The sequence below is a fragment of the Drosophila kikkawai genome, chromosome 2R (genome assembly GCF_030179895.1).
Source record: "Drosophila kikkawai strain 14028-0561.14 chromosome 2R, DkikHiC1v2, whole genome shotgun sequence".
NCBI lineage: Eukaryota > Metazoa > Arthropoda > Insecta > Diptera > Drosophilidae > Drosophila > Drosophila kikkawai.
Window position 1 is genome coordinate 22,268,960 of NC_091729.1, and position 25,923 is coordinate 22,294,882.

General features: G+C 39.3%; 1 protein-coding gene and 2 long non-coding RNA genes across 6 annotated transcripts in view; 1 reads left to right on the forward strand and 2 right to left on the reverse strand.

The window, feature by feature from the left end:
- Window positions 1-25,923, forward strand: part of Sema2a (Semaphorin 2a) — a 34,966-nt gene that overhangs the window by 4,513 nt on the left and 4,530 nt on the right. The window contains exons 1-8 of one of the 3 annotated variants that reach the window (XM_017169156.3): window positions 9,183-9,256; window positions 9,964-10,334; window positions 21,817-21,904; window positions 21,967-22,018; window positions 24,208-24,276; window positions 25,272-25,379; window positions 25,579-25,716; window positions 25,787-25,919. In XM_017169156.3, coding sequence (XP_017024645.1) covers window positions 10,172-10,334; window positions 21,817-21,904; window positions 21,967-22,018; window positions 24,208-24,276; window positions 25,272-25,379; window positions 25,579-25,716; window positions 25,787-25,919 — 751 coding nt within the window. In that variant the 5' untranslated portion in view covers window positions 9,183-9,256; window positions 9,964-10,171. Of the gene's footprint in view, window positions 1-9,182; window positions 9,394-9,963; window positions 10,335-21,816; window positions 21,905-21,966; window positions 22,019-24,207; window positions 24,277-25,271; window positions 25,380-25,578; window positions 25,717-25,786; window positions 25,920-25,923 lie in introns of those variants that run through there. The other 2 variants (XM_070284245.1, XM_017169157.3) reach the window with 2 other exon arrangements.
- On the reverse strand, window positions 15,457-18,257 carry LOC138928140 (uncharacterized). Its single transcript, XR_011444611.1, has 3 exons — window positions 17,933-18,257; window positions 17,682-17,863; window positions 15,457-17,625 (listed from the first exon to the last, which is right to left on the reverse strand). It is a non-coding gene; the product is annotated as an uncharacterized lncRNA (long non-coding RNA).
- Window positions 22,505-23,190, reverse strand: LOC108076360 (uncharacterized). Of its 2 annotated transcripts, none has more exons than XR_011444532.1 (2): window positions 22,875-23,190; window positions 22,505-22,801 (listed from the first exon to the last, which is right to left on the reverse strand). It is a non-coding gene; the product is annotated as an uncharacterized lncRNA (long non-coding RNA). The 2 variants fall into 2 exon arrangements; XR_005991102.2 differs by having other exon boundaries at window positions 22,505-22,819.

Here is a 25,923-nt window from a genome sequence, read left to right on the forward strand (position 1 = left end):
TTTTTCTCCTCTTTCCCTTTTTTTTTTTTTGGCTCTGCTGACGCTGTCAAGTGTTTTGTCGCTTGTCAACGATTTTTCGCCGAACTTCCGCAAAAGCCAAAAATGCTTGCCAAATCCCTCGCATCCGCGTTTGTGTGTGTGTGTGTGTGTTAGAGTTTGGCAATTGCCATTTTGGATATTTATTGCAAAATGCAGCCACTGTGAAAAAAGTAAACGGCATAGAGGACACACCCTACAACCCAACCCCCCAACTCCGCCCTCTAATTGGCCACTTTGTAGCCCGCCCAACCCTGGACCTCCTGATCCTGTGCAAAATGTTACATGTTATTAAATTAACGGCAGACGTACGGCGCTTTGCATATGAAAAGTGACAGTAAGTGCAGCAGTTTTCCCCAGGAAAAACGAGAGCATGTTAGTCTACGCCGCAGATGAAAATGGTAGGGCGTACACCCGGGGGTTTGGGGTTTGGGTAGCTCCATAAACTTAAAAGCCTTGTCATGTTTGCTTAACATTCATTTTTACCCCGGCAAAGCCCGTTTAATTGTGTTAGTGAGCGTTTTATTATGGCACGGAGTCCCTGGACCACTGTACCTCCACCTCCACCACCACCTCCTCCTCCTCCTTTGGCTTTCCCACACTCCCCTGCCACTTTCCTGCGCTCCCCTTTTCGGCTTTTCCAGTGCCCAGAGTCCTGTAAATTGTCGCTGGCATCTGTCCCGTGTAGAGAAATAAATTGAAAGCGAAGCAAAGTGAAAATTTTTGCATAGAGAAAAGTGTTTCGGAAAATTCTTCTTAAACAAAAAAAAAAAATTGAAAACCCGCAAAAAAAAAGGAATTTAATGAGTCATTTGAGCTATGCCCGACGGCCTGAAATTTCCGGCTGGAACAAGCCCGGCGAAAAACTTTTGGCCAGCTGCTGAGGCTTTTCCCTCGCACTTCAAAGAGCGAACGAACGAACCCTGGCTGGATTTCAATTTGAACTTTGGAAATGCTCGAGGCCGGGGCCAAAATAATAATTATTTTGATTTTGGTTTTTCCTCATTGCTGCCTCATAATTATGCATAGTTGATAATGAACGATAATATGCAGCAGTATTCCACATACACTTGGCAGAAAATTAAGGATTTAAAGAGGGATTGGCACTGAATATTCTACCATAAGTTTATTTTAATAACATAAATACTTTTCAATATTCTTCCTATCCAATAATTCTGGAAAATAAACATTTCAGCATTTTTTGTCCTATGCTTTTTGACAATTTTCCTTTTGTTTTGAATATCCTAAAACTGAAACTGAAGTGTGCCCTTTTTATCCCCAACAAAAAAAAAAAAGTTCCAAAGCATCGTAACAAATACTCCAAATAAACAAAAGCCAAAAAGGAAAAGCCTCGGAGAAGGGAAACTCTGTGCGGAACAGGACAGAAACACAGACAGTTTGATGGAAATTGTTAGGCAAGAACAAGCCAACAACAATGGAAAATACAAAATACTTTTGGGAATCAACACCAAAAGCAAACAAAACACACAGAAGACAAGTGCATATGTCTTTTCGCTTGAGAGACATACGGAAAAGGGAAGAAGTACGTACTACAGCATTGCAAAATTAGAGTAGCAAAGCGAGCGAAGGCAAATGAGCCAGAGACACGTATAGGATATATAGGATATGCAGGATAATGGGTGGTAGGGTTCTGTGTTCTGGATCCTGGGTCCTGGGTGGCATAGACACAGTTACTTAGCACGTCAATTGCATGTGGCATGTGGCATGTGGATATGCGCTCCCCAGTGAGTGGCCTTGCCTTGCCTTGCCTGCCGGAAAAAGGAAAAGCCAGAAAACCGGGCTCGAACTTCAACTTGAAGCTTGGAATTTGTACACAGAGAGAGATAAAAGTAATGTAATTGTTTATGGGGATTTTCTTTATTATTAAATAATAAATAAATAATGATTTTCACTTACTAAAAACTATATTTTTGTAAGAATAATGTATAAGAAATGCTATAAACACTATAAAGATTATATTTCTTTCGTGTCTTACGAGTTTTCATTACTTTTGAAAAAGACTTCAGAGTGATTTCTAAATATTTAAATAAAAAATAATTTAACTTATTAATAGAAACCCTCTTCTATACTTAATTTTTCTCACTGCTTTTGGAAGCTGGAATTATATGAAAAATGCACAGTACACATTCAAACAACTGAACAAACAGACCCTGCAAATACATACATACTTAGATGGGAATGCAATGAGCCATAAAAAAGCTTCTGGCAAACGGTAGCTCAAGTGGCCAATTGGACCAAGTGTGTCCTTCCCGGGGAATCGAGTTTCCAGCTTTCGATTCAGGTTCCTCTGCCCTGGCCTCACCTTTTGTGTGCTGTTCGGCAATCATGCGATGTTAGCTGTAAATTGATAATACTTAACGTGCAGCAGCAAATTTCCACCTTCAAGCCACCTACACACATACCTACCACACACACTTTACCACCTTGCACTTGCTTATTTGCACTTGACTTTGGCAAAAAGCATTTTCCGTTGTGTCAAGGAGTGTAGGTCCTTGATGCATGCAGCTACGTTTAAAATTGTATTTTTTAGCTAAAGAGATTAAAATTTTTTAAAATCCCAAATGAAATTATAATCAAAGATTAGAAAATACCTTCCTTTTAGCGTTCTTATTATTTCTTTCAAGATCTGTAAACTAATCTTAGTATATATTTTGTAAAGTAAAATTTTGAAGTACATTTCTTGCAGACTATAAGTCCTCCGATTAATCAATGCTTTGTTATTAATACAAAAGAAATTCTTGAATTAGAAAAGTACGTTTTTGGTGTCAGACAATGCCTTTGGCAGTTGAGTGTTTCCGGTTCCGGTTCTTCCACTGCCAAGCAGTCATGAAGCACCTTCGCATCGAACCGATTTTAATGCGCTTAATTTTGAACAAAGAGGCAGCGGCTGCAACTTAGTAAGCCTACTTACTTAATGGCAACAAAGGAGCAATCCTTTGTTTGCTCAAAGGCGCAATCAGACAGGCGGCGGCGAGGGGAATGGAGAGTCTGTCTAACGGTAACAATAACAGTCGCAGGAGCAACTCCGCCGAGTCAGAATCTGTTTGTACTTTGTATTTGTGTTTGTGCAATTAATAATGGCAAGTCTGAAAGGAATTCGCCTGGCCTGGGCCCCTTGGCTCCTTTTAAGTATGCAGCAGTCATTTCATAATTTTCCCAACTTTTTTCCTAATGAGGTGGTGGGGGGGCCTTCGCCATCGCCATCACCATCAAAACAAGCCCCAGACAATGGTCAGTTATCTTGTTGAGAGCATCTCAAATATGCAAAACTAAATTCAATTCTTGGCTAATACAAATATGCAGCTCGTAGCTGAAAATGTTTAACTTTTGCTCAAATCTGACATAATGAAAATGAAGTGAAATGGGCGGGGGAGAGGGATTAGAAGAAGAGTGGCCAGCCCGGTGGAATGGCAGATTCATCTCAATCAATTAGGGACCCGTCTCCGTGTGTGTGTGCTGGGGAAAATGTAATAAACTTAAGTATGCATACTGGAATATGTATTCCGAATATATTTGCATAAATGCAACTACTGCACATGCAAGCCAGGCAAACATCAACAACAATGGCTGAGCGGAAACAGGAAATGCAAATGTCTCACAGGGGCGGAAATCTATTTCAATAAACTTGCGACATTGATAAATTATTAATCTGACATCTTTCCAGTTGTTGCCATGTTTCTGTTTCTGCCTCGGCAGTTGCAACTTTTGAAATTCAATTATCCGATCCCTGCTCCGGCTCCGGCTCCAACTCTGGCTCTTGCTCTTGCTCCTGACAAGCACATTTTCGCACAGCCTTTCCTGAGGTCGGTCTAACAAACGAAAAAAAAAACAAATATATGACAAACGAGTGGCAATCGGAAAAATGTGGCCATAACTGGAGAGGCACGTGTGTGTGTGTGCCATCGACAGGGCTTTGTGATGTTTCCGCCTGACAGCTGGAATTAAAATTCTTCCTCGACGTCCCGATTTATGCCTCCTCCAGTGCGTACGGAGCGAGCGGAGTCAGCAATCTGCCAGCTCCGGCTGAATCAAAAGCCAGCTCTCCCCAACCAAAAGTCTGTTAATTGTTGTGTGGCTCTGCACCTGATGTCGCCAAAGAGAAAGGGTTGGCAGCGAGCGGTGCCGCTGCTGGAAAATTCTGGCCCAAAAGAGTTGACAGCGAGTGCGTTGCGAGCAGCGTTGCGGTGTTTGGGGGCAAAAAAAAAACTTCAAGCCGGATTTTCCCAGACTTTGCTGACATGCGGCTGGAAACTGCGGCTTTTGACCCATCAGAAAACTCAGCTTTGCTGCGGTCTCACCGTAGCTAAGCGATAAAATTATCCACCTCTTTTTTATAAATTTACCCGGGCAAATGGCAAGTGACAGCGTCGGGCACTCAACAAAATAACATCCAAGTGGTGAGGACATAGGGAAGCGAATATAAGGAACTTTAAGTTTTTGGATATATTTAAAGAAGAGTAACAAAAATAAACTAATACATCTTTAAAACTAATATGAAAATATAATTAGAGGTAAAATAGAACTGCATATTTCCAACACCTTAGTCCAAAGTTTCCTTAACCTTGGTAACCTCTAAAATCAGTTTGAGGAAAATTACCTCTGAAAAGCTAGTTGGGAATTCTAATAAAACGTAAAGTGTAGCTAATTTCCTTCTTTGAAAATAATAATAATAAAGAAAAATAAAAAAATTATAATATTTCCCTTAGAAATGGTAAAAATTAGTAAAATCAATCACTTAAAGAGAAAAGTACTTCTAAAGCCAGTTGGGAATTCTAATTAAAATTTGAATTTTAAATTTTATAAATATTTAAAAACTATAAAACTTCAGTAAATTAAAATGCTTTGCTAAGACACTTGTAATACTTGGGCTGTTTTAGTTAAGTGCTAATTTCTAACCAAATTATTTCTTTTAATTTCATTCATTACTAGATATTTTTCAGAGTGCACAAAGCCTGAGAAAGGGTCAATTTGGAGGTGTGGCCACACTTTAAAGCGCTTAATTTTCGTCCTTAGTTTGGTGAGCACTTCTTCTAGTCTGTTGCACGCGCTCAAAAGGTTGCTGCTGCCGCAATTCAAAATGCAACGAATTTTGCACCGTCTGCTGCATTCGCATTTGCATTTCGCAGCCGGAGTCGCATTAAGTGACACAATATAAATCCGAAAGTAGTTGAACCTCGTCTCTCCTCTCGCTGGCGTCCAAAATGCTTTTTTAATTATGCACATGGCTGCGGGTGGGGGTGGGTGGTGGAAAGGCGACAAAAGTCGAAAGGGAGACAGAAGGAAAAGTGCCAGCAAGTTTTGTTTGCAGACGAGTTAGACTTTGAAGCTGCCAAGGCAACTTCCTGACTAGTCTGAAGTCTGACTCCCTGTCTCTTTCTCATCCCCATAGCCCCCTCTCTCTCTCTCTCTCTCTCTGGCTAGACAAGATTTGTTTATCTGCTGTCTCTTTCGGTGCTGCTGGTCCTGCGACTTTTGTTGTTATCCTTTATCTCTGTTGCGCCAGCTAGCCGCCATCTGTCTGCTTGATGTGACACTAATCCTAGACACACTGCCACCAGCTGACGGATGCGACACCAACCTTAAGTCGAGATCAGATCTTGGGATTCTATATCTTAGACTAGATTAAACGAAAACCAAATACTGAATACCAAAAAATATATCCTTAGAAATGTACTGTTATTTCTTTGAAATTATGTAGGAATTTCTTATTTGGCCTTAACTAGGGTCAAGGATCAGGACTCCTCTATACTTTATATAAGGTGACGTCATCAAGTATGCAATACAAATACATGCAATTATGTTTGTGTGCGATAACTTGTCATTATGCAAAATATGCTGCATTATTTATAGCATAAACACAGGCGCTGACATTGCATGTCAGGCCAAAGTTGAATCCTGAAAAAAGCCAAGAACTGCAACTTGGCCGAAAGCAGCAAAAACAAACACACACACACATACACTTAAATAAAAATGTAGTAAACAAACGAGCACAAGAACAGGGTACAACAACAATGTGCAACACAATTGCTGCCGCACTTAAAATTAATTGAACTTGAAACAAGTGCAGCCGCAGCCGCAGCGCCAACTCATGAGAAATTCTGTGGTCGAGCCAAAAGGCAAAAACTTTTAGCCCACACACACACAAACACACACACACACCGAGTCTCTCACACTTGCAGAAAGCTTTCATTAGTTCTGGCCGGCCAAGTTTTCGTCGTAGTTTACTTTTTCTGGTCAAGTTCCAACGGCAAACTTAATATTTAGTGCCATTTGCTTGCTCTGACAGTTTCCAGAAGTCAAATCGTTCTTGTTCTTGTTCTGGAACCTGCTGATGCCATTGCTTTTGGTACAGTCTACGATCGGTAAGGTGAACAAATTAAAAATATTATTATTTTTAGCATTATCTTATTCAGTTATGCCAATTTAGGTGGGTGAACCAAGCAGGTTGAAAGAGATACATAGATTTGAAATCATTTAAATTGGCATCCAAAAGTATGCCACGAACATAGCAGCTCAGAAACTAAATCAAGAGATTTCCTGGCTAGGATAAGCAATAGATCTTTATTATTAACCAATGATACAATCAAAATATAGGTTTTTGGCATAAAAACATATCGTAAGTAATCAAGATTTCCAAAGAAAAATCCCTATAATTTCCAATTCAACCAGAATTCGACTTAGGAGAGCTCTTCCGTAGATGTTGTTTTTTTTTGCTGATGGTCAGTCCAGGTTCTTTTCTGCTTTTTCTTACTGCTTGCTGGGCTTTCTGCGCGAACAAGTTGGTAGGATGAAAGTGCATTGAAATCTTTGTAAGTAACTTGAGTAAGCCAACTTGCGTGAACGACAACAGCAACACACAACAAAGGAGCGGCAGGAGCAGCAGGACAACAAATAACAAAACAGGACATCCACAAGAAATGGTTTTTATCGCTTTTTGCAAGTTCTATGTGCGTATGGTTGTTGCTATAGTTGTTGGCTGCCGGTTATTTGGCCAACTTTTTATATAATGCATGGAAAGTTGCTGGCCGCTGACAAGTTGAGCGACCACCAACAATGTTTGGCCAGGCAAGTTTTCATGTTTTATTTGGCATAATCAAAATGCTATTTAAGGACACGCTCCCACGCTATCTTTATTCCTCTTCAGTTTCTTTATTTTCAGGAGCTTAAAGTATTAAACAGCAATTACAAATGCGGTCAAATTAATAGCAAAAAAAAAGGGATTAAGGTGATTAATGCAGCAGATTATGTCTAGATAATATAGTATGCTTTTTTTCATAATTAAAGGGAGGGTTTAAAAAAATTGTGTTTTTTATGTATTCAAATTAATTTAATAATTGAGGTTCTCTTTAACTTAATTCTATGCAATTTATTAAATTGTGTTGGTTTTTAATTGATTTTGACTACTAATTTCCCAATCACTTTCATTACTAATTTTTCCATGGAAAATCAGGGTCCCCATCAACATCTCGTTACTATTTCCTTTACCCAAACTGTATGTCCCCAAGATGATAAAAGCGAGAAAAACTAAGCAGGACTCACACCCATTACCCCAAGGAGGCTACATAGAGGGGGACAACGTGCGTGACTGTGGGGTGTCATGTGTGGTGTGTGTGTCCTGCCCGTTTGTTTGTGTACGTGTTGGGGCATACGCGCTGTGCAAAGTGCGCTAAATTAAGCTGTCATTAAGGACTTAATTAAAGTCCTTTGTTGAAAGTTGACATTGTGTGAAAGAAACGTTTGCGAAAACAAATGACAATGGCAACGTTGTCGCTGCTGCACTTGAAAGGCTATCGCCAAAAAAAAAAAAAGGAAAAACCCCGAAAAATGGCACCCAACATCAAAGCAACTACAAAAGCACCAACAACAATGGGGGTGCGAGTGGGTGAACATGTTTCAAAAATTTTCAACAGTATCATGATGCAGAGCTGGGTGCCGGTCGAAGGGGGGCGGGCGTAGTGTACTGATGCTGTGAAAACTCATTAGCAGGCAAACAGAGAGAAGAGGCCAGACAGACAATGCCAAAGGAGACAAGCAACACACAAGCATACAGGTTGAGCGTTAACTCCAACTCCCTCCCTGCCGCAGACAATTGCAAATATCAAGGAGAGAAGAAGAAACATAACCGACTTGCTTTTTAATTAAATATTTTGCCAAGCAGACACTCAAATGCCAGAGACACTGTCAAACTGTGTTTAATTGCCGCCCCAAGGCAGAGCTAAATGCAAACGTGTGTGTTTGCCTGCATACCTGGGGATCCTGGATCCGGAATCTGGAATCCAAATCCGCAGTCTATCCTGCGTTTTGTTTGTCTGCCTCAGCAAATGTTTGCTCATTGCCAAAATTGTCGTTGCTTGGAATAATAAAAATCGCATTCGTTGCTTCCGCACGACTTTGCGGTAAAATTGGGAAATTGAAAGGGCGCCATTTTGTAACGAAACTCGGCGAAAATGTGGAAAATTAGGAAAAGATGATAGGAAATAATAAACTAAAGTTATATATTCTTCATTACTGCGCAATTAGAATAAGTTTTCATATTTCTTCAGAAACTATGATTAACTAGAAAAGTATTTAAATATTAATATTCTTCACCTGTTTTGACACTATCGATTACTGTCGGCACACTGATCTCGATAGCAAATATTCCAAATGTATATCGATAGTATCTAAAGTCGCTCTGGCGGCCCAGTGATGAGCCCTCGAATAAGCTAGATTTTAAAAAATAAAAAAAGCTACAAATAAAAAAAGAAAGAAAATAAACAAACCTAATGCTTAGTATTGCATTTAAAGTATTTAAAGTATTTAAAAGCATTTTATTGCGCAATTTCGACTATAAACTCATTCATCTTTGGTATGGCAAGGAAAATTGTTTATTGTTTTCACTGAAAACTTTTCAGTGAACTTAAAATACAGCACTTTTGCCCAAAATGTAACTTTCTTCTTTTGTTACAATTGAGTGAAATGTTAAATAATATATGAATTATACACCTATATTTGGGTGCTTAAATAATACAAATGGGTTTAAGTTTTTAAAAATTTAAATTTAAAAATATTTTAAGTTTATACAAATACTATATCTAGCTAAAAAAAAAGCTAAACTGGCAACTCTGAACGTGACCAGTGAGCAACTCGAGTTGTTGTTTTTGTTTGGTCGATCTTTTGTGTTTCCGCTTTATGGCATTTTAAAATTGGTTTCTTTCGTGTGCGGTTCTTAATTTAATGTCCCCCTTATGACAGAAAACTAACTAAATAGCATTTAAACAAGACTTGTGTGGCTGTTCATTCAATTCGATGTTTTAAAACTCCTTTTCAAGTCGCAAACTCCCAACAACAACTCAAGTGTGTATCTCTGTTTGCATGTGCAAGTGTTTGTGTGTGTGCGTGTGGAAGTACAAAAGCTAAAATTTAAACAACTAGCGAAATATTTGCAGATCAATCATTTATTAATCGCTGAACAAAGCCAAAGCCGGTGCAATTCAATTGTTTAAACTTTTCAGTTTGAGTTTGTTTACCTGTTATTCGCTGCACTGCTCACTTGTAGCGCTCCCCCTATCGCTATCTCGCTCACTCGTGCGGCCTGAGGAATTCCGTTGTTGGCATTGTTGTTACTGGTCCCTATTCTTTTATTTTCCCTGCGTGGGCATAAAACCAGTTTCCTTTTTTGCCTTTATCTTTATCGCACTTCGCGACCAATTGTCGGGTGCTAAGTGCGTTGAAATCGAATTGAAAACTGGGAAAATACATTACTTTATTTGCGTGTGACTGCGTGCGTGTGTGTGTGTGTGTGTTGCATCGCATATATATAATTAATCCAAACGAAATTGGCACTACCGCCGAAAGGGGGAGGTGTGGGTCGGGGTGCTATAAATCGCCCGAGGAAAGAAGTTTATTTTAAAATCCATTTGCCAGTGAAATCAATTCCATTGCAATAGCCGCAAAAGTGTGTAAAAATAATACAAGTTAAATGTGTTAACGGTTATTCGTGAGAAAAAACGTGCCGGTTTTCCTCCTGCAACGGTAAAATCAACAAGCAATCGCCGAAAGCGCGCTCTCTTTCCCTCTCGCTGTAATCCAATTGAGGTTTGAGGGCAGCCTCTCGCTCTCTCGCGCCCCCGCAATGTCGCTGCTCCTGCTGTCACCACTCCTCGCACTCCTGCTGCTCTTATCCAGCAGTGTGAGCGAGACGGCTGCGGACTATGAAAACACCTGGAACTTCTACTATGAGCGTCCTTGTTGCACTGGAAACGATCAAGGCAACAACTACGGCAAACATGGAAGAGGTAAATAAACAGAAGGGAGGAAAAAATGGAAACACAAGGATTAAAATACATTTGTTAAATAAATTTATATTTCATGTTCACAGGATTTTTCCAAGGCTTTTTTTATGTAGACTATTAAACGCTAAAGAAAAGCGTAGTGTATATGAAGCTCTAGAAGTCATTTAAGCTCAAAGTATTTCACATTTAATAACTTTCTTCAGCACTAAAATTCCCAATAGGTTCTAGCTTCATTTGACATAAAGCTCAAGTTTTTTAATTGATTAAAAAATTAGCTTATATTTATTACTGAACACTCTTCATTCCAAACTTAATTAAAATCCATAAAATATATAGGGTATTTACCCTAGGGGCTTACACTACACATCCGTTTTTTAACAGTTGCAAATATTATTTTTCAATTTTTCAGGCAACAACAAATTTGTAATTTATTTGCCATAATATTCGCACATGTTCTTTGTGCCTTTATTATTTATCTCGTTTGGTTCGGTTTCAATTGCACCTATTTTTTTATTCTCGGTCTCGATTGTGGCCATTTTCCATTTTTGCAGGACCTGCTGCTGGGAGCATTGTTATTGTTGTTATTATTTATAATTTGCATATTAATGCGCCGCATTCATAGCGCGAATATTGCTGGGCTGTGCAATTGTTGCTATTCATATGCATATTTCATGTTTAAACAAATACCAATAATGTAATCATATTTTAACCATATGCAGTCCCCGTAATCCACAAAGATAAATCCTGAATGATATATAATTGACTGTTGGGTCCCCTTAATGCCGCCACCGAAAAGAATGTAAAAAACTTTTCCATTTTTAACGAGAAATCAAAGTCGATTCCCAAGCCCTCTCCTCTGTTTGCTTCAAAGTTTGACCAGTTTTATTGAGTCATTAAGGCCTAAGAGTTATTTAAAATTCAACTATGGGAGCTTCGAAACTGGTTTCTGGCCATTTTATGAGTCTGTAGCATGTTGGATTTTGCTTAATAATTTTGGGCAGCATTAATTTATCATCTTGAGGTTGATTGAAAAGTTCCCTAGAGTTCAATGAATGCCGAGGAACAGCAAAAAGCTATCAGAGAACGTAGAAAATGTTGTATACAAAATTTAAATCTCATTTGGGTTGGCGAACACAACAGAGCTTCAGGTCAAGACCAGTAAACATTTTCTAATAGGTTCACGTGCCACACTGCTGGTCATGGCTTTTTCGCATTTTCTCTACCATCTTCCCCCCCTGTTTCTCTCTATATCTTTAAGCTATAAGCTATAAGTGCAGCATAAAACTTCACGTGCCGACAAGAACTTTTGGTCCTTGCCGCATGTTGCACTGTAAACTCAATAGCTAAGCACTTGCCCCCGAAAGGAGAACGTGAGGCGATTAGAGGAGCCTTCAAGTTGTTTGCGCATACTTTATCAGGAAGTTCTATACCACAATATGTGTATGGGTGGGAAAACAAAGAAATATCAACGGGTATAGGCAAAATTGTAGGTTTAAGGATGCTTTTTAAAGAAAATTTACAATTAAATAAAGTGTAAACCTAATAAATACATTTAAGAATTCGAAATAAAATAAACTAAGCTTTGAACTGAAAGAAAATGCATCTCAAACTCTTGCCTCTCTTATTTTGACCGCAACTGTGTATAGGAAAATCCAAAAAAGAAAAAATAAATTTATACTGAAAAGGCTAAAGGCATAGAAGGTGGAACGCTGCACCAGATGCACCATATAAACCTATCGTTAAGCAATAAATTAAAACACTTAAACCGCAAAGCACACAAAATGCAGCGAACTGTATGACAACAAAACTCTAAAATGTCAACTATAAATACCCCAGTTGATGGTTAAAATTTATTTTCTGTTTTTTTCCTTCATTGGAATGCATGACAAAACCACTATTTTTATTGATTTAAATGAAATTAATTGCACTTCATTTTAGGGAATACTAAATTTATGTCTCTCTGTGGCATTTCCCTAGCCCGTTGCTCTGCATTTTCCCCTCTCTTTCACCACCTCGGCCACTTCAATTGGTTGACTCAGCGGTTTGACAGATGTTTTTAGCAGCCACTCTTTTTCCCTTAATTCTATTTTTATATTCTACGTTTTTGTATCTTTCGGTCTGTCTGTTGCTTCTTCTTGTTCGTTCTTCTTTTCTTTGTCTCCTCACACAAACACATGAGATACAAAGATACAAAGTTCGCCTGCTGTTTGACAGAAGGTGTAATGACTTCATTATAAAGACGAGACCAGTGATTATTGACTCATTTTACGGGCAGGTAGCTGAGGTTGAGCCTCCTAAAAATGTGTTGGATTAACAAGAAAACTGCAGGCGTCCCGCTGACCTTAAAAGAGCAAGGGAAATGGTTAACAATATTGATGAAATTCATACAGTTGGTAAGGCTTTATAACATATATTATTATATGTAGACCCTCTTAAGAATAGTTGAAATCTTTAACCTTTACTCAAGGTTTGATGAGCTCTTTCTCTATAATTTATACAACTTAAGATTAACTAAGCTGTGTCCCTTGTCATTAACTTAGAACGTTAGCTGACTTCCTATTTATTTTCAAAGCTTAGATTAATTTTTTATTGCCACAGATAGTTCTACAATCTCGGATTTATTACACCCATTGCTTGTCTTGCTTTTTTTTAAGCGCAACAGTTTTCAGTACATCTCTCAGAGTGTAGTAGGCACACTGCTGACCCATTAAAACGACAAAAGTGATAAAGCGAGAGCGTAGTTCTTGCCCCGAGTTGTATATACTTTTTTTTTAAGGGAGCGTAGTAGTGCCACAGCAAGCTCCACTTCATCATGGCAATGTCAAAAGCTGTTGACACAGTAGCTCATTGAGCCCACCCCTTTGCTGTAGACTGTAGAGGAGTCGTTGGGTGCCGGTGCTCTCGCCGGGAGCTCCAGGCGGGGATTTACCTGACTGTGAGCCTGCAATCGGGACCGAGAACCGGGGGAACCACCCAAAGCATGTCAGGCTTGGTGCGGCAACGCGCTCTGCTCACAATGAAAAGTTTCCCGCGAAATTGAATTTCAATGCAATGCCCGGCCCGACACCTTCAGCTGCAAAAGTGGGGCTTAATAATGTTTCACTGCGAACAAGTGGCAAGTGGCAAGTGGCGAGTGGGAGCAACAAGCGGCAGCGGCAACATCATTAAAAGTGTGTTTAAAGCGGTCTCTTTTCCTAAGTTTTAGTTGGCCAGCTGCGAACGGAGGTAAAATCACGTTTCGCCTTTGGACAACTTTGCTAACTCCACTCGGAGAAAAAAGCGTTCTAAAATCATAAAAAAGTTCTTGGCAAGAAATAAAAAGTTTTTGAGAAAGTTGGCAGAACAGAGAGATCTTCTTCAATCAGAAAAATTGTTCTAAAATGTAGATTTGATTTGTGTGAAAAGACAAAATATACATTTTACTACTGGATATTTCATTAATTAACAGAATTATGACTGTAACTTGTCAGATATTTAAAATGTTTTTGGGTATTTTTCCCTCCAGTGCCCTTGCAAATAGTTATGCAATATTCAATTGATAAAGCCGCACTTTATGTAGGCTGTGTGCGGCTGATTAAAGCAGAGGAAGTCAGTCAGCTTATCGCCCCAAAGGGCAAAAGAAATATAAAAAAAAAAGAACCAAGAAAAGCAGAGAGTAGGAAATGAACAGAAAGACAGAGCGATGAGGCGGAGAAATACCGATAGCAAAGTGTCGCAAAATGTTGCAAAAGCAATTAGCACTGGCAACAGGCGAAATGCAATCAATCAACTGCAAATGCAGTTAGGCCACAGATTTTGTCGTTTGCCATAATTCAATCACCTTAAATTGATGCAAACAACTCGCTTAACATTAATTTCCATTTAGCCCCCATCATTTTAAGGTGAAATTTAATTAAATTTTCATTCACAGCCCATTTGTATGTGTGTGCTTCGGCTTAATTGACTTAGCCTAAGCATGCCAAAGACCAAAATTTGCATTCTCTTTTGTCTGGCCAAAATATGTTGCATATGGCTAGCAAGCAAGTTGCGGCTTTGTGTGCACTTAAGTGGCAACAGCATCAAGACTTTCATGGCAAATTAAGCGGGCCGCAGAATGTTTTACTTGCCAAGCAAATTTTCCATAAAGGTGCTGGGGTTAGAACCTAACAAAAAAAAATACACTAAACGGAGGTATTATGTTACATAACGAAGTAAAGAATACTCTACTTTATGACTTATAAGTAAGGCTTTATAATATAGAAAAGAACAAAGCTATTATGATATCTGATGATTGATTTCTAAGGATCATACTTAATAATTTTCTAAATATACTACATTTTTTAAGCACAACACTGCACACAAAATATTTACCGTATTTTTAAATTAAGGATATGTAAACATGTGTAGTACTTCTAGTATATAATGCTCTCCTCTGCAAGGGTATAAAAAAAGTGGTTTCAAAACTATTTCAACCGTTTATGTGGCCGAAAGACACACACATGAGCTCGTCAAATGGAGTTGCACTATGAAGCAGGAGCACCTCTTCTACCTCAAACTCTACCTCGTTTTAACCAAAAACGAAACAGTTACCGCATCCGCATTTTGTTGCGTTTTTGTTGCCAGCTTTTGGGCGATGTCCAGGCTATATACCACTATACTATACTATATATGTTGTTGCCGCTGCAATTTCTACTGCTACTGCTGGTCTGTCTAGTGGTGTTTTGACTGCTCTTTTCATGCTTTTTTATGAGTGCGCTAGCCGGGTATATATTCATTCTTTTTTTTTGCATTTCTCCTGCTATTTTGCAACAAAATGAACTTGCCGCTGCGCATTGCTGCTGCCATAAAATGAACTAAATTGAGTTGAAAATGTTTCGCACAGAACAGCCACCACCCTCGCAGAATTTCTCATCGTCGGAATTTTCATTTCTATATTGTGTAGTGTAGAATTAAAGCTGCAGCATCAGCCACGAAGCCTTTGGGGCATTCAGGCACGGCGTACTGTGCTGACAATAAGTATATTTACCATGCATATGCGTTTTAATTATATACACAGACACAATCAAGAGAGGCGACGGAGACAATCCACGAGTGTGGCTCTTTTGTTTAGAGGTTTACGCCGATGGTTAAAGACTTCGGCGGCGGCGTAGAGGTCAAAATGACTCGGCGGCGGCGGCGTAGTAGTCAGAAAGAATCGGCGGCGGCGGCGTACAGATTTTTTTCAAATTAAATAAAATTAGTATTATTGTATTATATCAGTTTATAACGCCTTTATTAACAATAACAATAAAATGAACATAAGTGAGTAAATTAATTGGGTAAATGAAATGAAAATAAATAAAAATTAAGTAACAAATAAAAATAAACATAAAAATAGCAGTCTTTTTCCTTGACTTGAATAAGTTTCATTCATAATTCACATAATTAATGTTCAGTTTTCAATTCAGTTCATTTTTATCTCTTCAATTTGTAAATTTAAGTTAAACTTTCTTTGCAAGTGTCGTAATTGTCATGTATAAAAATTACTTTATTTACGTTGTGAGGACTGAGCTGCGACCGTTTCTGCGTAATTGTAAGACCAGCAATAGAAAAAACTCGCTCACTTGGAGTGCTCGTTGCAGGAATACACAACACTTTTTGTGCCAGCATCGAAAGTAAGGGCATTGCAGGTGCCTTTTCCTTCCAAAATGTCAATACGTCTTGACATGAAGATAAGCTTAGGAGTAGATGGCATTCAGCTTCCAAATTGTTATCTTTGGTATTGGTCGAATGCCGTTGAGCAAGCTTTAAGATTTTGCTTGCAGAATGAGACTCTTGCTGCTGATCGCTATCTTGTTCAACATCTCCAATCAGCTCTTTAAACATTTTTAACAAAAAATCGTTTCTTTTTAAACTTTGTTTCTCGCAATACTCCAACACACAATCAAGTGAGTTGAATCGCGGATCTAATAGGGATGCGCAGACTAGTATATCCGATATCGGGAACCTTGAATCAAATCTATTTTTTATATGGCTTTTCATGAGAGTCAAAGCAAGCGGCTCATTGTTCTCAGGTTCTTCCAATATTGAGACGATTTCAGTTCTTATCACTAACGCAAGACTTATTGATGGATACAAATCTCCAGACAAAACGGTAACTGCATCTTTAAATTTTTTTAAGAAGTCGCATAATTTATATAAAAGCTGTGCTTCATTTTCTAATAATATTAAATGAGTCTTATTGCTGCTTGTGAGCAACTTATTTAATGCGGCTCTTTGGCACCCAAGACTGTCTAACATTGTTAACACGCTGTGCCACCTTGTTGGGACCGAGTTCTTAAGTGAAACATTTCTCTTGTCCACCAAACTACTTTGTAAGTCATTAGGGTTGTTAATATTCTTGTAAGTTTGCAAGGGAACATCATCTAACGGGCCAAAATCATCATCGTAGTCGACCCATTCATTATCTTCGGATGCCAGCAGTTCTTCTAAATTGTCGATATTTGACAAAACTTCCTTTTGAAGTTCGTCAGCTTGACATCTCAAAACATGTGTCTTGAATCGTAAGGCACTCACAATATTTTTGCACTTCACAATCAAATTTTTAATTTCCGGCTCTGAATTGTAACCATCAACATTTAGCAAATTATGTAGTCCATGTCCAAGGCAGAAGTGGTTTTTTATACACCCCAAATTAATAGCTTTTTTGATATTGCTGCCTTGGTCGGTTACGACATAATTAGATCCCATTTGCAAATTATACATTTGAGTAACTTCTTCCACCTCTGTTAAAATGTTACTTGCCGTGTGCGATTTTGACAAATATTTTGTTTCCAGCGTTAAATGCTTCATCTCAAAATTCGCTGACAGAAAATGGAAGGTGAACGTTATATAACTTCTTCTTCTATAGTTATCTGTCCACAAGTCGAAAGTTAAGGCAAAATGTTTTTGTCCAGATACTATCCGTGTAACTGCTCGTAAAATGCATTCATACACATCGTCTAGTGCAGTTGTTGACAGCGTTTTGTAGTGTGGAATGTCAGCATCAGTTGCCACAACTCTATATTTTTTTAAAAAGTCTTTAAGTCCACTGTGACAAATTATATGAAATGGTAGCAAATCTCTAGCCATCCACAAAGCTAGCTCTCGTCCCAGCGCCCACTTACTATCTTTTGGAGATATAATTGGCGTCGATTTTTTGAAAAAATTTGATATTGATCCACGTGTAGCCAATGAAGTACTCGGACTGTCGATATCTCGAATGTTGTGTTCATTTTTGAGGTGTCGACTTAAATTCCCTGTGGAACAGTTCGTGGAATACGACTGAATTTTAGCACTGAAACAATTTACAAAATCTTACTTGAATCTTAAAAAAAGGAACTTAATTATTACCATGAAAAGATTGTTCTTTCGTCGTCTTTTTTCTGAACATCCAAACATAATCGGCAGAACACCTTGTCCACTTCAATGCAGTTGTTCTCTAATTGCAATGCGCCGAAAAACTCCCACACTTTGCTCTTTCGATTTGAGTAATGGTTGTGTTTAATTGAGTACATACTCAATGGCTGATCCATCTATTTGTTTAGAGAATATTTAATTAATACATATGTTCCTAACACTAGTAATAGTATTTTAAAACTTACTTTGCATATTTACGCACAAAAAACACAGCTTTAGAAAGTAAACCACACCAAATAGCTGTTCTAGAGATGGGACATAGGGAGATGGGAGATGAGACAATCCTAACGATTAATCGATTATTTATATCGAGTATTTGGCCATTTGTATGATTTATTTATTTTTGTTTTTAAGTTATATTAAGAATAATATCACCGAAGGCCGCGCCGGTGCTACGCCGGTGCCGCACCAGCGGCGCGCCGCGGCGCGCCGTTTTTTTCATAATTCGGCGGCGGCGCGTCAAATAAGGCAAAAATCGGCGGCGGCGGCGGCGTGGCGCGGCGGCGTATATGTCTACTTTTGTTGTTGTGTGCAAATGAAATGGCAACCACTTTGGGTAAGCATTTTGGTTTCCACTTCCATGTGCGTCCGCTCCTCCCTCTTTCCAGCTCTCCATTCTGGAATCCTATTCTTCTTTGGCTTTTCTCGACCCGCTCAATGTCGGCCCCCCCGTTTCCCGCCTTACAGTTTCGGTTTGTAGTCCAGGTGCAGACGTCTAGACGGCTTTTGGAGTGCTTAGAGCCGACGTGAACGTCTCATAATTAGCGAAAGCATGGAAATAAGTGGGGAAATTTCCACAGAAATACTCTGGGCTGGATGCAAAAAGCAGGGAAATTAATTTAGTTGGCTTTTTGGCAGTGAAAACTTCTTGAAATGATTTTTAATGGTTTTATTTTAAACTATGTAATATTTTTTGGAGCCACAAAATCATTACTTAAGATTAAGTAAACTAAAAATCACATAATTTTACGAAGATTATATTCTATATTTTACGAAATAATTTAACCACAAGCCTTATTTCAATACTGAAAAGTTTGACTGTACATTTTATTCCCCTGTCGATTTGTCTGCGTTTTTGTTTTTGTCTCATCATCGCCATCCCATTGTCTAGACTCTAGACATTCTTTGAATAAGCCAAGCCACAAAAGAAAATCAGCAAACTAATAATTATCAAAGGAAATTTTGGTTTTTCTACTTTAAAAGATTATTTCCCCAGAGATGTTAGCTCAAGTCGCCTCGGGGTATTGATTTGACATAACTTTGGTGGAAGCAAGAATGCCTGGAGATCTGGTACCATTTTGTGTGTCATCTTTTGCGACAAATTTGGAATTTACCTTAACATTTCAAAGGTAAATGTCAGCCAAGGGTTTGTGCACCTGCAACTGACATGGGCTCTCTATGCTCCCATATATCATACGTATATATATATGTTTGTGTATATTCGCCTGGAGCGCGGTCAAATGGGCGGATTGAGTGGGTGGAAGGACATTAAATTTACAATATGCTCATTGCAATTTCAGTTCCTTCAGCTCCTTGGACTCTCCTTGGGCTCCTTTAGCTCGCATTTGATTTGATAATAACGTTTTCGGAAATGTCATTTTCTCCCTTCCAGAAATTGATTTGACTGCCGCTGTCGTCTCATCTTAACGCTTTTCGCTCCGTTTTGCCACACGTGGGGGGTTGGTCGTAAAAGCCAAACGCATATTTATGAAGAGCATAAAAATTATTGACATATATGGCGGAGTCATAAATGCTCATACACATAAGCACTCTCCTACTCCCTCTCTCTCTCTCCCTATCAAATGAAAATCCCAAAGGAAAATTGCCAAGTGAATCAAAAAAAAAAAAAAGAGGAATATAAAATTTGGCGTTTGTTTTCTTTTTTTTTCGTTACTCAAAGGCAGCTCGTAAATGCAATTTGATTTTGATTGGACTTGGATTAAAAGCAAATAAAGTTCACATCTTAAATGTCAAATTTTGAAAGGATTTTTACAGTTGCCTTCTGGGTAAACTTTAGCGGCATATTGTGGGATTTCCATGGGGTACTTGTATGAGGAAAAACGGATAAGGCTGATGGGCGGAGAGATATTTTAAAGCGATTTAAGAGGGGTTATCTGTGGTAAAAAATTTATAAGAAAAGAAAGTATTTTATGGCCAATTTAATGTAGTTTTCTAAAGAATTTTGTATTTTATAGATATTTAAAAACTGTAAAGAAAACATTAGGGAAGCTAAAAAAATATATATAAAATTTTATTAGCTTTTAAAAAACTTCTTTATAAGCTATATTTATTGTTTTCCATAGATTCTTATTTAATATCCTTTTTTTAGTTATTTTAACTACCAAAAATCTCAACAATAAAAGTACATTTTAATAAAATCCTTAAATAACATTTCACCATTCCCATTCCGAATCCTACCATTAATTTAAAAGGACCCATTTTCACTCACTTGCACAAAGTGCCAGAAGCCAATTGGATAACCTCGATTCGCTAGAGTTCACGTCCTTTAGTGCCATCAATTTTATGTTAATATTTGCCATATTTTTATTGGCTTAATCCAGTCATGAAATCGTGGCAATATGTTTTTACTGGCTGCCGATGACAATTGGCCCCCATAAACAATCTCGCAAATCGTTGTGTGCCCGGAGAGATTTAACCAATTCCGAGCCCAGACTCCATGAACATTTATAGTTCTGTGTGGCTCAAAGGCCAAAATACTACGGAATCGACTACCGAGCAGCTCGCAACTCAAATGTGTTGGTCAATTAAGTTGCGTAAATGTAAATGCAAATTGTTTATGATTTTCTTAAAGAGTTCTCTTGCAAAGTTTCCCCCCTTTAAGATGCAAGCATAAAACTTTAGGAAAAAGTTGTTGTAAAAAAAGGAAAACCAAAATACAGAGAGTGGGGGAAAAGTCGAAGAAAAAGCAGGAAAGTTCGACAGGCATTCACAATAAAAATATGTACAAAAGCATTTCAAGCGTACACAAGTCGACTTCCTGTTTGGCAAGGACATTCTATCCGAATTGTGCATGCAAACAGGCATGCGAGTACATATATATAGAAGGATGTGAGTGCGCACTTCTATTGTAGTTGGCCAATAGGTTGCTCGTTCGTTGTTCCTTTCCCCCCCAAAAAAAAAGGGAACAAAAAATATATTCACCCGAAATCGGAAATCAAAAATAGCTACATTTCTGCCTGTTTTCCAGCCATCCTGCGGGGTCTTGGGTTTCCTTTTCGGTATTTACATATTCCATTGTTGAGCAGAAGCATAAATCGGATGCCTCTTTGGGTGCTGGGCTGCTGTGTTGTGTTTGGTTTGGTTTGGGGGTCCTGCCCTTTTGTTTGCTCCTTCGCTGACCTCTGTCATACTTTCGGCCATTGTCCGGGGGGATAATGCCGGCTCGGTCATCCATAATATTTCTTGAACGACATTTGACACTTTTGGCTGCCGCAGCTTCCTCATCCTCATCCTCATTCGCGTCTTATAACTCCCATCATCTCAATTAATTGCTGATGATATTGAGGCAGAGCGTTGAGTGACAGGCGGACAAATACAAATTAGTTTAATTAAAGAACTGTGTGCTCAGCATTTAGCAATAACCACACACACACACACATCATCATCCCGATGGGCAAACAATTTGCAGACAAAGCGACGTCACAGAAATTAACATAATACAATACTTATAATTAATGGCTTTTGTTTGGCGGCGGGCGGTACGAGTTTTCCCTAAACTCTCCTTATTTTCTGCTTCGGTCTGCGGAAAACTTCAATGTAAATAAACAAAACCATTCTTGAGTTTTCTCTTCTCTTTTTTTTTGTGCACGAAAATGTCATTTGATTGAAATGGGATATCTATCTGTATCTCTGGCCCCCCATCCTGTTTGGTCTGTGGCCAGTGTCCCGTTCAAGTATTTGCCGGGAATGGAAAACTTTGTTGACACTATCTAGACGCCATGTCCGCCATGTCTCTGCATCCGCCGTATCACTTAGGGAAAATTTCTTGTGCAAATATTGAATTTACTTAACGAAAATGTTTCCCTTTTTCTCTCTCTACTTTTTCCAGATCATGTGCGGGAGTTTAACTGCGGCAAGCTGTACTACCGGACGTTCCATATGAACGAGGATCGGGATACGCTCTATGTGGGCGCCATGTAAGTTTAATAGTTATATCGTTGGAACAATTAATTATATATATATTTTCCTCCTCTTTCAGGGATCGCGTATTCCGTTTGAGCCTGCAAAATATCTCCTCTTCCAATTGTAATGTAAGTACCAGGGCTAACTTTGCTTTCAGCGACTTCGCGTCTGATTATCCTAAATGCCTCGAATATGATAATCCTAGAGCACGCTTTTAGGCTAAGTCCTTTGCCGCCAAAGGTCGCCAAAGGGGATGTGGCAGGTTGTCCAGGGTCGAGTCACAAATCTAACTGACAGAGGCAGCAGCGGCGGTGGCAAAAAAAAAAAAGGAAATGGGAAACAAAATCATGAAAAGCTTTTGGGCAAAACAACTTTGCTTGCGGCTGTTGCTGCTGCGGCACTGTGGCATATTGTTAAAAATTCATTATACTCCCCATTGGCAGGGTGTGTGTGTGCGAGGAGTGTTTTCCATAGTTTCCAAATGGCCGCTAAGCTTCTTGCAGCTTTTTGTGGCCATAAAGCGCCATCTAAACGTTGTCAGCACAATACACCGGCTTAGCAGCCTTTTAGGCGCACTTCAAATGGCAACACGACAACGACGACAGCCACAAATCTTCGATTCCCACGGCGCAGCAGCCGAAAAAAAAGAATGTTTATTTTAGTTAACCCAACGGCACCAACAACAAAAAAAGGGCAACAAAAAACATATTTAATATGCACTCTCTTGTCCGGGGCATTATGTTCCGGGCGTATTCCCACTCGTAGTCGTCGTCGTCCTCGGGCTCAGGTTTATGCGCTGCCCAGATATCGGATTGGGCTCCACATACGCGAACTTGCCACAACATTTGCGAGGCAATTCGATTACAGGAAGTGCTACCCCGTGTCTCGGGCACCTTGGGCCTGGGCTTGGGCTGTTTATGAATTTATGACTTGCAAAAGTTTGTTTTATGAGCGGGAGACAGGCACACACACACACACACACACCTGATTTGAAGCTGCCTCCCACTCGCAGCGCCCTTCATCCATTCCATTTCCATTTCCACCTTCCATTGCCAAGCCCTACCTACCTATACTACACACAACGCATCTCCAGGCTGAATCGTAAAAGTCTAAGAGGTTATATTTCCTTGTAGCGCATGTTCGCCAGCCAGGATACGTCAATATATTTTATGCGGTTAAGTGCGAATACATTCGCCCGTGGGCATCATTTGGTGCTGGCCTATACACAGGCAGGACTACACTGTCGGAAAATGGGAGAAGAAAACTGGGAATTTGTTATTAAATTTAACTAATGACTGTAGTTAGGAAGGTCACTTATCTTAGAATGTTAAAAGAGAGGTTTATTTTACCTATTTTTTAATTACTTATTACAAAAAGTTGCTCTTAAAATTCCCAACTGGTTACTGTTTCAAGTTATTCTTGACGTTTTTTGTTTACTTATCTTTAATTTTGTGTTTATTAATTACAAATGCTTATTAAATGTTGTTTTGGTTTCATTTAGTAGGAATTTCTATTTAATTACAGATAGCTTTTCCAAAATTCTCTTACAATTCCCAACTGGTTTTAATGCAAAATACTACAATTTGGCAAAAATCTATACATCTTATTATTTTAGAAACATTTTAGTTCTTGCAACTCTGACATTTAATTTAAAATTATATAACATTTAGTTTATTTACTAAAAATAAGTAAGCAATATTTTCTCCCAGTGTCTGCCTCTCCTTTCGGCTCCCAGCTCCTGCACCTGTTCCTCCTCTGGCTGCTCTCCTACTCCTCATCATGCTGCTACCACTGCTTTATGCGCCAAATGCAAATTCAACTAAATAATACATGATTTTGGTTTTATATGAACGCTGTGCTGCGACTGCCGGCCTCCCCAGTGGGTGGTTGCAGGGTGGTAAACAGGTTGGTTGCCTGGTTGGGTGGATGCCGCGATGGCGGTGGCGGCAATGTAGAGGTTGGTGCGTGAAAATATTTCGTGTGTGTGCCTCTGCCTGGGTAACATTACGTGATTTATAAATAAATTTAGTTGAAAGCATTCTGAAGGTGCCACGGACGACTGCTAGTTGTAGTTTATGCCACATGCGGCATCCACCCAGCCCAGACTCACACACTCCGCCTTCGCATTTGCAATATACAATTTTTGTACGAGCGTATTTTGTGCTTTTTTGAGTAAATTGAATTTTTGAATTGATAGAGCCAGCAGCACGTGAGCTTTTAAGCTAATGGTTAATGCCGGCAATCGCTGTGCCAACTGAACTAGATTTAATTTCCCTCTCACCTTGCTAATCTATTTGATAAATACCTTTCGTTGCAGCGGGATGTGATCAACTTGGAGCCAACGCGCGACGATGTGGTTAGCTGTGTTTCCAAGGGAAAGAGTCAGGTGAGTAAATATAAATGGCTAAACAAATATTCCGAATTTTCAAAAGTTTCCATTATCTAAATTAATTTATCAAGGATTCAGAATCCACAAACAGGCCAAGATCAGGTGTCTTTTAAATTGAATTAAAAACCACCATAATCTGAGGATTATGCAAACAAAATAAATGTATATATTTCATAATGGAAATACCATCTTCAGAATCCATTTTCTGTTTTCATTTTAGTCTGCCTTCCAATTTCATGTGAATTTATTATTTTTCCTTTAGAGGAAAAACCCACATTTTATACAATTGTTTCACCTTGTCTTGGTGGAAATTCGTGTGGGTTTTTTTGTTTGTGCCTCCCACATATTCTATATATATTTATTGTGTATAGTTGCAAATAAATCACATCCCTGCGGAGGTATTTCAGTAACTCGATTGCAGTTTTAAAGCCAAGGAAATCCCATCGACTGGCAATGTGGCAGACGCTTCTGTTGCAACTCGTTTATAATGTGACAGCAAATCCTTTCATTCGAAATCAATTTCGAGTTATTCGTGGCAGGAGCCGAAGCAGCAGAAGCACCCAAAGGCAGCATGTTGCACACGCGAGCAGCATGGAGGCCACATGGGTATCCTGCTTAAGTCATCATAAAGCTGCTCGGCTGTGTGTGTGCGCTCCAATGTGGGGTGGTAGTAATTTTTGCAGCGTTTCGTTGCATTGTTGCCAATTGATTTAGCTTCGGCAGCGACGCGTGCTATTGCAATTTGTCCACATTTCTGCCACAAATTCGCTGCAGCATTACGGAGTGTGTGTGTAGTGCTGGCAACAATTTCGATATCGCTGCGATTGGGTGACAAAACAGATGATGCTGTGCCCTCAATAAATTGAAAAAAACTCTCAGCAGTAGTAGCTTTAGTTGGCCACAACATTGTAGTGGCTTCTTCTCCAGTTTCATCTCTCATCCTTTATGTTTATGTATGTACATATCTCTATAATCGATATGTATTTCCGCAGATTTTCGATTGCAAGAACCATGTGCGTGTCATCCAGTCAATGGAGCAGGGCGATAGGCTCTATGTGTGCGGCACCAACGCCCACAATCCCAAGGATTATGTTATCTATGTAAGTCGGCCCAGATTGGGAAGCCATTCATGAAAAGATTGCCGCCACCGACAGTTGACTTTAGATGGCAATCAACAGTTGCTCACTCGGCCTTTGACATCTATTCATACAAGCATAGATGGATAAAGCCCCTTAAACTAAAGTCAAACACTCGGAGGCGAATCTTTTCTGCCTATTTACCCCTTTATATTCGACTTAGGCGAACCTGACTCACCTGCCGCGCTCGGAATATGTGATTGGCGTTGGCCTGGGCATTGCCAAGTGTCCCTACGATCCCCTGGACAACTCGACGGCAATTTATGTGGAGAACGGCAATCCTGGCGGCCTGCCTGGCCTGGTAAGCAAAAGGGCTCTCATAAACTTAAAGTTTCTTGGACCCTAACTTACTTTATTTGTCTTTGTTTCAGTACTCGGGCACCAATGCGGAGTTCACCAAGGCGGATACGGTTATTTTCCGCACAGATCTCTATAATACTTCGGCTAAACGCTTGGAATATAAATTCAAGAGGACCCTGAAGTACGACTCCAAGTGGCTGGACAGTAA